This window comes from Rosa chinensis, chromosome 6 (assembly GCF_002994745.2).
Source record: "Rosa chinensis cultivar Old Blush chromosome 6, RchiOBHm-V2, whole genome shotgun sequence".
Lineage (NCBI taxonomy): Eukaryota > Viridiplantae > Streptophyta > Magnoliopsida > Rosales > Rosaceae > Rosa > Rosa chinensis.
Window position 1 is genome coordinate 63,753,261 of NC_037093.1, and position 12,061 is coordinate 63,765,321.

The window sequence follows — 12,061 nt, forward strand, 5'->3', positions numbered from 1 at the left end:
AATACCAGCTCCCCATATCACCATAATTTGAATCCATGGGGAGATTCTGTGTTTAGCCACTTAAGATGTTGAAATTTGCTTGCTTGATGCTCTAGATTTTTACTAATACGTTGTTAATTACATTGATTATGGGGAAGTAAATAAACAAAGGGGTGGGTTTATCTTAAACTTATTGAACTAGCCAGCATAGCCCAAACTGCCCAGTTCTTCACCAGGGGCTCGTTACTGGGTTACTGTCGAAACAATTGGGTTGCAGACTTATGACTACACTGCGTGAAACTGGAGCAGGAAACCAGTCCTGATCCCGATTGGGAGGAAATACCCTGTTATCTTACCTTGTCATCTCGCTTTGATGTTACCTGAATTTATTGGAAATGGCTAACTTTTGGGATCAAAACTTGAGGTACCGAAATTTATAAGGCGCAAAACGGTACCTCATACATATACCCTGTGAAAGGGAAAACGTTTGTTTGGTCAAATAAGGAAGCAGCAACATAAGTGAGAAAGGAGGGAGAGAGATGGGTTGCGCTTCCAAGTCCTTGTTCACCCAAGGAAGCACTATCCATTTCCCACCTCCACCGCGTCCCTACGCCGCCGCGCCATGCTCCTCTCCTCTAAAATCCACTCCACTCTTCTCTTTCACTTCACCGCCACAGTTTCGCGCTCACCTCCTGCCGCCTTTAACACATTTACTCACCGCACCTGCTTTCCTGCCGGCCAGCGGCGGCTCCGACGCCGGAGACAACAACAATGCCGGCGGCGGCGGCGGTTGGAATAATCCATTCGACTCATCATCCTCATGGTGGTGGCATGACGACAACGGTGGTGGATCTCATAACCTCATTTTGTTCTCGTCTATATTGTTGGCCTCCGTGGCGTGTTGCGTGTGCCAGCTCAGGCTGGCGTATGCCCTAGCGTCGGAGGAGGAGGATGTTGAGTCTGTGTGGGAAGTGAAGGGAGGCAAGTGGACAAAGCTCGTTCCTGAATTTGTGAGGGACGGCTTTGTTGCTGCCAATGGCGGTGGCTTGGCTTCAATAAGCTTTGGGAGTCTTTGGCTGCAATGCAAGAATCTGTTTGTGCAATTGATGCTTCCAGAAGGCTTTCCTCATAGTGTTACTAGTGATTATCTGGACTACTCTCTCTGGAGAGCAGTTCAGGGCGTCGCTAGCCAAGTCAGTGGTGTGCTTGCCAAGTTGCCACACAGGTAGCCAGCTAGTTTTGTAGTCTCTTTCGGCAGCACGCCTTCGTGTATTTTATAGTGTTGAATTGATGATGAATTTGTGTTTTGGTTTTTTTTTGAAAGGCTTTGCTTTATGCTGTTGGATTGGGGAAAGGAGCTATTCCTACAGCTGCGGCAGTGAATTGGGAGCTTAAGGTTGGGATTGGATACCTGAGCAAGATTATGCTCTTGAAATATGGGAGGCATTTTGATGTCAATCTGAAAGGGCGAAGTTTATCAGGTTCTTCTATTTGGTTTTAAGACATCCTTTTAGTGAGAGTTGTATGGTAGAAAATTGTAGTTTAATTTGATTAGTTATTAAATAGGATCCGAAAAGTCTTTGTAGTCTTTAAATCTGTAATTAAACCGAGAATGACCCCTATGGAGCTTTGTGAATGGAATTTCAAGTTCTTGGCAGTATATTTAGGCAAATAAAGACTCATAAATGTCTTAGTAGAGCTGTAGAGGGCCCAAAAAGTTGTACATTGCTAGTTTTTGGCACCATATAATTGGCTTAGAGACAAAGTCGAGCAGATATTGAGGTTTTGAGGGAGGAGCTAGAGAGAGTTACAGAGAGAAGATTCATGGCGTCTTCAAAGCTCCAAGCGCTGTGGAACCACCCGGCCGGCCCTAAAACCAGTGAGCTCACTCTCTAACTATCCCAATTCTCCGATTATTCGATTAATTTCATCAAAATTATCAAAGTTTCTATCTTTGATTCTGTTTGCCCTTTTGGCGAATTAGGTCTTTCATTTTGGATTGAATTGAATTGCTTGTCTCGTTTCGTTTCTTTGATGGATCATTTTCGTAGAAAAAAGATTGATCAAAGACTAAAACTTTGTTTCTAGGAATTGGGATTTGTTTGAAAACCCAAAATGAATCATCTTTTTGCACTACAACATACCGAATTTGTTAAACTACAAATTTTTTTGATCAAGATTAGTTTTTTGCAGTTTAATTTTATCAGGTTCACTGCAAATTTAGAAACTAGGGTTGACAAATGTGAAAGTAAATTAGGGGTTAATAAGTTGCAGAGCATAAAATAAGAATGGAAATGACCTCAAATGAGACAGAATGTTGCTTTCAGAGTTTCAGAGCCTCTAGTTTACCACTTGTTCTGTTTGTATTTAGATTTGTACTTGTACTGTTTGTATTTAAATTTGTTGTTACGACAAAGCATTGGTTGAAACTTGGAAACAAGTTGGGCTACTTTATAAATTAATCGATTGCAAAATTTTTGTTACCCTTAAGGCCGCCTAAAAAGTAAAACCACTCTTTAATCAGTTCGGTGAGTTAAGAGCACCCCATGATTTTTCTTGCTGCATTGTGATTTATAGTTTGACATACAGATTATTCAATCTAATTCCATTTGTTGTTTATTGTCTGTTATTGTTCTGTCGGAGAACCTTACACCACTCTGTTGTTGCAGTTCATTTTTGGGCACCGACTTTTAAATGGGGCATCATCACAGCTAATATTGCTGACTTCTCTAAACCACCTGAAAATCTTCCATATCCTCAGCAAATAGGTTTGTTCAATGATGCTGTTTTATGTTTATCGAAGTTACAAATATGTCTGAGCGCACACACCATATACACATTGATTTTTAAATGTAAACTAGTGTTGCTGTAAAGAAACACAGTCATTTTTCATATTATTTAGTCACCTTGAGTTATTTCTTTCTCACTCTTTTTTGTTTGATATTACCCAGCCGTTGCATGCACTGGAATTATCTGGTCACGCTATTGTACTGTTATCACTCCTGTAAGTATCACCATGAGTATAATGGTCCTGCCTCGAGAAGATCCGAGATTGCTTATAACTGCTCCGACTCTGATAGTGTCACATGGCTACTTTTCTTTTTTAAGTTACTTAACACTGACTAGTGTTTCATACTTTGGTGATGCATGCATCTACAACTCACGTTTCTACTTTTTGAGAATTCGGCTTTGTGTTTGTCACTTATGAAAACAAAAAAGAGAGGATGTTTACAACAACATGGGAGGTCCCTTAATAACCTGTTCACAGTGAACTCTTGAACTCCTTAATACTAATGGCATGCATTTGAATTCTAATCATACCATAACAACAAACATTCATAGATGTACATGTGCTTAGGTGGAACAATGTCACAGAAGGAACTTTCCTTCCTGTTTCTTTGGCCAATGAAAGGGTACTTGTCACATGTTGTTGAAGAGGAAAAAGTGCTTGCCTTCATCCCCCATTATCTCCTTCTTAGTATTATGTAGACATTACGGATAGTCTTTTGTTTTCCTTACTGATTCTGTTTTTTTTTTTGCGACTTTTCTGGATGGATTTTTCGCTTGATTTTGATTATTGGTCTCTGTAATTCGTAATTGTAGAAGAACTGGAATCTTTTTAGTGTCAACGTAGCAATGGCCGGGACAGGCCTCTACCAACTCTCACGGAAAATACGGTAAATGAATTTCATGTCGTTTTGATTTGAAAATGTGATGAAGGAAGGCATGGCTCGTACTAAAACTAAATAATTCAGTAAACAGAATGATATTTTCCTAATTTTTCTTTCGTCACTCTTTCATAATGTTTCACATAAATCTAAATTCTCCTTGAATGTGTCACCTCCATGACGATCTTTTCAATTACAGGCAGGACTATTTCTCTGAGGCAGAACCAGGTGTTGCAGAACAATGATGACAGAAATTGTTTGAACCATATCTCGTCATGGGTGCAAGGATTATGTTGCCTCTTTCCGTTATATTGGATTTGATTTCTTTCCTGCGATTCCTTTCTTTGGAGGGTCTTGATAGGAAAGTTTGATGTAGAGTGGGAAGATTGTGATCATGCATGCTCGTTAATTAACTGATAGGGAACAGTTGAAGAGCCAAAAGTTCATGATTGACAAATAATCTGTTCCTCTAAATTTCTTAATTATCAGTTTCCTTCTCATCCAGAGTACATATTAAAGCTCTCATGCAGGGTTCATAATACCTGCTCCCCATATCACCATAATTTGAATCCATGGGGAGATTCTGTGTTTAGCCATAACAGATGTTGAAATTTGCTTGCTTGATGCTGTAGATGTTTACTAATACATTGTTGTTCATAACGTTGATTATGGTGAAGTAAATAAATCAAGGGGTGGGTTTATCTTAAACTCATTGAACTAGCTAGCATAACCCCCAAACTCCCAGTTCTTCACCAGGGGCTCGTTACTGGATTACCTGTTGAAACAATTGGGTTACATACTTATGACTCTGCACTTGCATGAGGAAATACCGTCATCTTTCAGCTTTTTGCCTTTTACGACAAATGTTACCTGAACTAATCGGAAATGACCCAATTATGACCGTTAGAGAATTTTCCATTCATCACAAAAATCTGTCTCTGTTCAGCTACAAATACTGATAAAAGGCGTCTATTGTTTTTCACAGTTATATGTCCGCCAAAACATCCGGGTACTAAAGTAAACCTTCACAAAAAGCTTAAGACTTGTTTCATGGCATCCTATTTCTCCTTGTAACCAGAACAATCTATTTTCAGACCAGAAACAAATTAGAAGAGCCGATCACAACATGGGAACTGCAGCACCTCAACAATACACATACCAGTGGCAATGCCACTCTAGATTCTCAGCTACCAACCACAACAACCCGTCCATATCCAAAGTCAGGTTACCCCTCCCGCGCAGCTCAAAATCAAACACTCTTGCCTCCAACAATACTACAATTCATCCAATTCCAACGCCGCCGGTTAAACCCCACCGGAATAGGAATAATAATAATGATGATATTAGGAAGAGGAAGTACAAGAAGAAGAAGAAGAATGGATGTGGGTCCAGCTGCAGCACCTCCGATATTCTGCGGCTGATGGATGGGCTCCGAGTCCCCGTAGCAGCAGCAGCAGCCCCAGCTGACAATGGCATGTATGCTTCTCTCATCAACGATTGCTCGGACTCCGGCGCAGCTCTCGACTTACAGGCCCACCTTACTAGGAAGGGCCGCCGTAACCCACCACCGCCTCTACACTTGCTCAACCGCCTGCTTCTCCGTCACGTCACTAACGGTCGTTTAGACAATGCTCACCACCTGTTCGATGAAATGCCGCTGAAGGACTTCAACTCCTGGGCCACCTTGATAGTTGCTTATGCTCACAATGGTGACTACCCGGAAGCTTTGAGATTGTTTCTGACCATGCTATACCGGCAGGAATATCATGTCGATATGTTTGAGTTTCCTCCATGGATCATGGCTTGCGTTGTCGACGCTTGTGCCTGCACGATGGATATGAGATTAGGGGAGCAACTCCATGGCTGCTGCCTAAAGTTGGGTCATGGTAATCATGATATGTTTGTTGCCACCTCCTTGATCAACTTTTACGGCAGATTGAGGTGCCACGAAGCTGCACACCGCGCTTCTATTGGACTCTCGCAGCCTAATGCCCTCACATGGACGGCTATAATGATCAATAACTCTAGAGGAGAGAGGTTTTTCGACTTGATCAGTGACTTTAAGGAAATAGGGAGGGCTGGGATAAAGAAGAACACTTGTATCATCTCTTGTGTCCTCAGGGCGTGTGCTAGGATGCATGATGATGGCTTCAGCGGCAGACAAGTTCATGCCAATGCCATCAAACTTGGAGTGGAATCCCATTCTTTCGTGCACTGTGGGTTGGTGGATATGTATGGAAGAAACGGGCTACTTAGAGATGCGAAACTGGTGTTTCAGACGGTCAACGATACAACATCTACTGCGTGTTGGAATGCCATGCTTACAAGTTACTTGCGGAATGGGTTACACATCGAAGCCCTTCAGTTTCTCTATCAGATGAAGGCAGATGGGTTGCAGCCTCAAGAATATCTGCTGGATCAAGTGAGGATTGCTTGCGCTAGTAATGGTCTATAAAGCATGAATATGCAGAGTGCAACAGCAACAATGAATTATACAAGATATTTAATCGTGAAGGGATATGCTAATCGAATCAGCAGACATTAAACCAGTGATCTAGAGACTGCCAGTTTTGCTTGATCCTGATCCAGGTTTAGAAAGATTGATGGAGTCGAGTGACAGCACTATACTAAAGCTCAAAGGCTGTAATGCCTAAACCTTGGTTTAGCAGATTGGGTTGCACTCAACTTGCAACGCTTTGTATGTCATATATAGTTTGTAATTTTGTACAGCATACTTTGCATGTGGATGTAGAGAAACTCGGCTACATCATATACAGGTTCTTGTCTGGTTTCATAATCAAGAATTTGTAAATTGACGAAGATAACTTCGAAATTTGAGGGTAACAAATAACCGCACCAACTTCCAGTAGCATGTTCATAACAAAAAGGCACCATCTTCATCCACTTCCAGTTACTGTTGCCGACACTTCTGTAGACAATATTTTCACGGCAAAGGTTATGTTTAATTTAGTTCCTAAATTTAACCATAGGAGTACTTTTGCTGGCTGACGAAATTTGCATGTTGCCAATGAAATTTCGTTGTCCCTTTTTATTGTTGCCACTTCTACAGGTCTGCCGACAAAATTTGTCACCACGTTTTACCGACAAACTTTTCTCGGCATACTTTTATGGACGAAATTTGTCGCTATACTAGATCATGTTTTATGTCAGTTTTTGATTTAAGCATGGGACTAGTTTTGCTTTGCCGATGAAAAACCACGCCTTCACCAAGTTTCTTTCCTTTTTATACTTCCTTTCTTTCCATAAGGAAAAATCTCAAAGTAATGCTTACTTCAATGTTTCCCTGAGATCTTATGATCAACCCTAGTTTGGTCTTCCAATTCATGCTATTATACATATTTGAGGGCAAGAATTCTGGGACAGATTAACAGTAGCAGATGCAGTCAAGTAAACCGAGAGATCGCTGGTTATGTACACAAATGTTAAGAGACTTTCAGTTGACTTGAGTGCTCTAAAGATTTCCATGATGATTCAAGCCGCAGCAGATGTAATTTTTCAACAAATGGTTCAAGAACTTCTGCCTCTTCTTCTGGGGCAAAAGCCATGCATATGCTAAGCTCTTGGACAGCCTTCCCGTACTCCCTGGCATTCACCATTATGTTAACTTCGGACCAGTCAATTGAATTTAGAAATTTCGAAATCAATTTGGGAAAATCTATAATAGACATACCTATTGTAGTATAACATCATGCCATGGTCTCTCCTCGAAGCCCAATTATGTGGTTGCAGAATCAACAATCTTTCTGAAGCCATGATGGCCAACCTGTAAAGGAGTCTTGCTTTAATACGTATTAAATGGGAGAAACCAATAAGTGGCCAAGGAACATACAGAAGAAATTGACCACTGTGTAATTACATTTCCATTAAAGAACAATGGTAATGGAACAAACAATGTAAAAAAGAAAGTGGTGCCTCAGAATAAATTCAATAAGCAAACTCTGAGAAGCTACATTTCTATCATTGAACCATAAACCCTATCACTTGCATTGTTATTTTTCACAAAGAAACTAACTTTTATTTTATTGCCAAGTAAAATCACATTATGGCATTTCTAATATAGAAACCGACAGGAACTTGCTAGTCATGTATGTCAAGCTGCCAAACCATAACACAAGAATATTCATTCCTCAAACTAATTAGGACTATGAAAATTGATGCCTTTACACTTGTGACATTAAAAAAATATACAGTTTCCGTAGGAGGCAAAAGAAACATTACCTGAGTTCTCGGGGTCGTAACAGAGGAGCCTTTGAATCAGTGATTTTGTAAAGTTTATCATGAGCATTGTGAACGTGCCTGAGTGGAGAAGTCAGCATCAGTCCATGAGTTGATCTTGAAGCATGTTTCCAGTGAAGCCTCTGCAATATTTGATATTTATTTGTTAATTAAAAGTTAATGGCAAGTGAAGACAATTATAGCTCATGAAAATACATAAAATGTTTTGTCATGATGTGATTTTAGAACTTACAACAAGATTGGCTAAAGCAATCCCAATAATGTCTCGGTTTGTAGCTATCTCAAGCCCTGACAGTGAATTGCTTGTTAAATCCGATGCCTTTGATCTAGGGTCTTCGACACACCTTCCATTGACAATTGCAAACAGACTGTGTCCTGAAGTTACCTTGAACAGCTCCTAGACAAAAACAAGAACAATGATAGGCTATCAGTTTCTAAGTTCGACCAAACGAACTTGACTTCACGTAAGGATACATGATAATGATTCCAGAAAGTAGATATTATGAATTTTTGATGCATCAGCAAATAAAAACTATGCATCATAAGCTACTGAGTACCAAACTAAATCATTTGAAAGAACCCATGAGAAAGTAGAAAGTGACAATAATAACAAACCTCTGGATATCCAGTTTGCGGCCAGATCAAAAATTCTTCCCCAACTCGAGATCCCACTATGGTCAGACTAAGTCTTCGGCAAACCTCAATGTATATAATGCTAAGCATAATTGCTGTCAACAAGGAAACATATATTCAGCCATCATGGTACATCAATATATCCAAAGAATCATATCACAGAAGAATTTTCCAAAAGCCTTAAAAACTAAGATCAGCAAGAAATATGCCTTTAATCAGTGACTAAATATGTATAAAGGAAGCAAGGGTCAAACTTCACCAATTCCACTTCCAGAGCTTAGAACTAAGTGCAAGTATGAATTCTTTGCATCTCCAAGAACGGGTGACCTTCTGAAGCCTCTTGACTCGAAAAGAACCACATTCACTGCCTCCAAAACTTGAGCCAAATGACAACCTATGTCTTTTGAAATTAGCTCTGCTTCAACTTCTTTGGCAATAGCATCCAGTTCAGCTTGCCACTCGTGTATATTTTTTCCGGCCAATTGCATTCCCTCCACAGTATTCCACGCTAGGTCTTGGGGAGTAGATGAGCCAGAAACACCTTTTCTTTCATTATGAATTGAGAAAGCATCCATCTCTCGATTAAAAGCCATAAATGCCTCATCTTCAGCTGCTATGTAGAGCAAAGCCTGCAGCATCAAGTAGTACTGAACAACATAGAATCTCCAAGCATTTAACTGAGACTAAAAGCACTTCTAGTATGCAAGATGAAATGGCATAAAGGTCCTTCCAACAAGGTAACTACATATGCAAGGCAATGATTTACATCTTAAGCGGAATACATGAACAAGTTATGAGATCATCTGAAACGGTGCCAAGTGTGTTAACCTATAAAAGAAAGCCATTCTTTAGCAGCTATCAGTACAATTTCAGTAGGAAAGACATATCATACCTTTGCAAGAGAGACGTCCTTGTCTTTAGACTGGAAGGAGATCTCCTGAGTAAACTTTTGTCTGGCAGCCTTAAGAACCTAGCATTGTTCAAAACAGTACTTTCAACTTTGAAATTGGGGATCAATGATGAAATAATCAACTGAAAATAAACAGATGGCAAGTACAAATCTAGGAACTGGACAAGTGAAGACAACATAGGGGAGGTGATGATAGGTCTGGTAAATATACGAAACGACGGCCTAGTTATGACAGGTGATGAGCAAATTATAGGAACCTGCTGATAAATATGGGAACGAGGGGAAGCAGAAGCAGAAGAAGCAGAGCCAAGAACAAGGCTCCTCCTCCTCCTCCTCCTCTGGTACTTGCTTCCTGTCGATTTCGTGTTCTTCTCATCACAACCATTCCAACGATCATACCTATATGACGGTCATTGGTCAAGAACAAAGGGTATTGCGAGTTTTCCTAACACACACATCACAAAAATCCATCTTCCACTCCTCTAACCACAACACACATCTAATTCTAATTCCAATTCCAATTCTAATTCTAATTCCAAGTCCAATCAAGAACTCACAGAGCAACATAAATCAGTAGTGTTAAGCAAGATTAATGTATAGGTTTTACCTCAGGGACCGGTACGGCCGCCGATCGTCACAGTCAGCGGAGCAGATGGCAGTTGAACTAGTCATCAGTGGCGGCAGACACGCCATTGAAATTAGCTCTTCCAATTGAGACTAAAACAGTGTCAAAAACAGTCAAAAAGAAACGAACTTTCTACAAATCAAACACCGCAGAGAAGCAAAGATCAGAACTTGAAGAAGAAGGAGAAGAAGAGTCCATGGAATTGAGCTCAGGATGATGATGACAGTCAAAAACCCCAGTAGTATTAGAATAGTGATCACAAAAATAGTAACCAGAAAACAAACAATTGAAGCAAATTTTGCACGGTGAAATTTCCATAACTATGAGGACGCCACTGGTATGGAAGACGTCCGTACACATGTAGCTTATGACTTTAAAAAAAAACAAATCGGAGATGGATGGATGATGATAATGGGGATGACGATGGGTATGATGATGATGGGATTCCACCACGGCATTAATTTATGTCAGCACCAGACAAACAGCTTATCTTGTTTTTATATACTACTACTTTATTCACCGATCACAGATTTTGGAGAGAGAGAGAGAGAGAGAGAGCTGGCTACGCCGGAGGAGGTTGGAGCCAGCTACCCTTACCTACCTACTGTGACTGTTACTGCCGAAAGGTGGAGGTGGCGGAGCTGTCCTGAAAGAGCCAGAGCCAGAGCCAGAGCCAGAGCCAGAGCCCAAGCCCAAGCCCAGCCCAGCCGTTATAATTGACGTGGGCGGCTCAATTCTTCTCTTCTCTTCACACCTATTTTAATGGGGCGGGGGTAATCATTTTCTTATTTTTCCAAGCCAATTGTGTTTTTTTAGCTGTTTAATACTATGATGGAGTATATGCTCCATAGATGCAGAATTGCAGGTAGATATTTTTGAGTTAATCATAGAAAAATAGCAAGTTACCACAAAAGTCACTAGCTAAATGTTCATGTTCAATGGATTCAACCTTTCTATAAAGAATAAACAGTTTCTTCTTTCTTTACAAATATCCTCGGTTATCATTTAACATGGTCATCATCTGGTCAAAACTCAAAAAGATAGACTTCGGTTTTCTTTAGGTCTCATCTGGAAGAATCTCTACTTAATATCTTATAATAAGGATTTACTGAAGACTTTCAAGTTTAACTGTTAAAATGGATTAGATATTTAAAAGATCAACATACTTACGCAACGGTTGAACTTGAAAGTTCTCAGTGAGTTTTTATTATAAGGTGTTTATTGGAGAGAGCCTTTATAAATCACATGCTCCTGGTTTTAAATATGTATGAGTATAGTTATATAAGTGTGTGTGTCAAAATACGACTGAGTACACATTTGTAATAAATCTTAAATGTGTTAAAAAAATATATCATTCAAACACATTACAAATTTTCGTTCAATTACATGTTAAATAAACTATTTTTTTTATAATAAAGTCAAATTGACTTGTCATTGATACTCAAGCCATAATGACCATTACATATCCTTCATCTGTCATCTATGGTCATATAAAAAGTTGTGGTGGTGCCACGGTAGTACATAAGGATATAGCCACTCGTTAAAAACATTTAGTGTTCACCAACGAAATGCAAGTTTTATAGACTACGACATAGTAAATAGGCACGGTACAAAATAGAAAAGTACATAAAACTCCTTAAAAAAGTAGGAAGTTATTAGAAAGAAAACAACTAACTAATTAAAAGCCCTAAAGACCCCAAGGAAAAAGGCAGCCTGAGGCCAAGCAGCAGCCCCGCCCAACTCTAATGCCCCCACATCTCCACTACCAAAACTTCAAGTGATCCCGAAGCCAGATGACTATAGTCTACCATCATCCGTCCGACCGCCTCCGAGCCAATGCCAACACTGACGCTGGAGCGCCACTGGATGAGAGAAAGCTTGTCAAAATTTAGGTTAAGATTGGGCGCGTGCGGCACGGTTTCTCAACCTTAGGGTTTTTAAGAGCCCATGTTAAATAAACTGTGTGAGGTTATTACATAGTACCATCGG

The 12,061-nt window shown here is 40.1% G+C and overlaps 2 protein-coding genes across 6 annotated transcripts; one reads left to right on the forward strand and one right to left on the reverse strand.

The window, feature by feature from the left end:
• The first annotated feature begins 109 nt into the window (after positions 1–109).
• On the forward strand, positions 110–6,472 carry LOC112172327 (mitochondrial pyruvate carrier 4). 4 transcript variants are annotated; one of them, XM_024309622.2, is made up of 6 exons: positions 110–1,204; positions 1,304–1,858; positions 2,649–2,747; positions 2,931–2,983; positions 3,583–3,656; positions 3,847–4,355. In XM_024309622.2, the coding sequence occupies exons 2-6, from the start codon at positions 1,804–1,806 to the stop codon at positions 3,890–3,892; spliced, it is 327 nt and encodes a 108-aa protein (XP_024165390.1). In that variant the 5' UTR covers positions 110–1,204; positions 1,304–1,803; the 3' UTR covers positions 3,893–4,355. The 4 variants fall into 4 exon arrangements, with proteins under 4 accessions (XP_024165390.1, XP_024165389.1, XP_040364732.1 ...); XM_024309620.2 differs by lacking the exons at positions 110–1,204; positions 1,304–1,858; positions 3,583–3,656 and having other exon boundaries at positions 2,663–2,747; positions 3,847–6,472; XM_024309621.2 differs by lacking the exons at positions 2,649–2,747; positions 2,931–2,983; positions 3,583–3,656; positions 3,847–4,355 and having other exon boundaries at positions 1,304–1,808.
• Positions 6,473–6,870: 398 nt separating this feature from the next.
• LOC112172325 lies at positions 6,871–10,872 on the reverse strand. 2 transcript variants are annotated; one of them, XM_024309618.2, is made up of 10 exons: positions 10,674–10,872; positions 10,055–10,164; positions 9,705–9,846; positions 9,430–9,507; positions 8,797–9,166; positions 8,520–8,632; positions 8,137–8,301; positions 7,887–8,026; positions 7,339–7,431; positions 6,871–7,250 (listed from the first exon to the last, which is right to left on the reverse strand). In XM_024309618.2, exons 2-10 carry the CDS (start codon positions 10,138–10,140, stop codon positions 7,091–7,093), a joined length of 1,347 nt encoding a protein of 448 aa, XP_024165386.1. In that variant the 5' UTR covers positions 10,141–10,164; positions 10,674–10,872; the 3' UTR covers positions 6,871–7,090. The 2 variants fall into 2 exon arrangements, with proteins under 2 accessions (XP_024165386.1, XP_024165387.1); XM_024309619.1 differs by lacking the exons at positions 9,705–9,846; positions 10,674–10,872 and having other exon boundaries at positions 10,055–10,667.
• Positions 10,873–12,061: the final 1,189 nt, after the last annotated feature.

Coding starts and splice junctions, on each gene's coding strand:
- LOC112172327 (XM_024309620.2), top strand. CDS start 4,774: ATGGGAACTGCAGCACCTCAACAATACACATACCAGTGGCAATGCCAC.
- LOC112172325 (XM_024309618.2), bottom strand. CDS start 10,140: ATGGCGTGTCTGCCGCCACTGATGACTAGTTCAACTGCCATCTGCTCC. Junction 8,633..8,796: donor AAGCTCTGGAAGTGGAATTG/GTGAAGTTTGAC, acceptor CCTTGTTGACAG/CAATTATGCTTAGCATTATA. Junction 8,302..8,519: donor CGCAAACTGGATATCCAGAG/GTTTGTTATTAT, acceptor GTTTTTGTCTAG/GAGCTGTTCAAGGTAACTTC.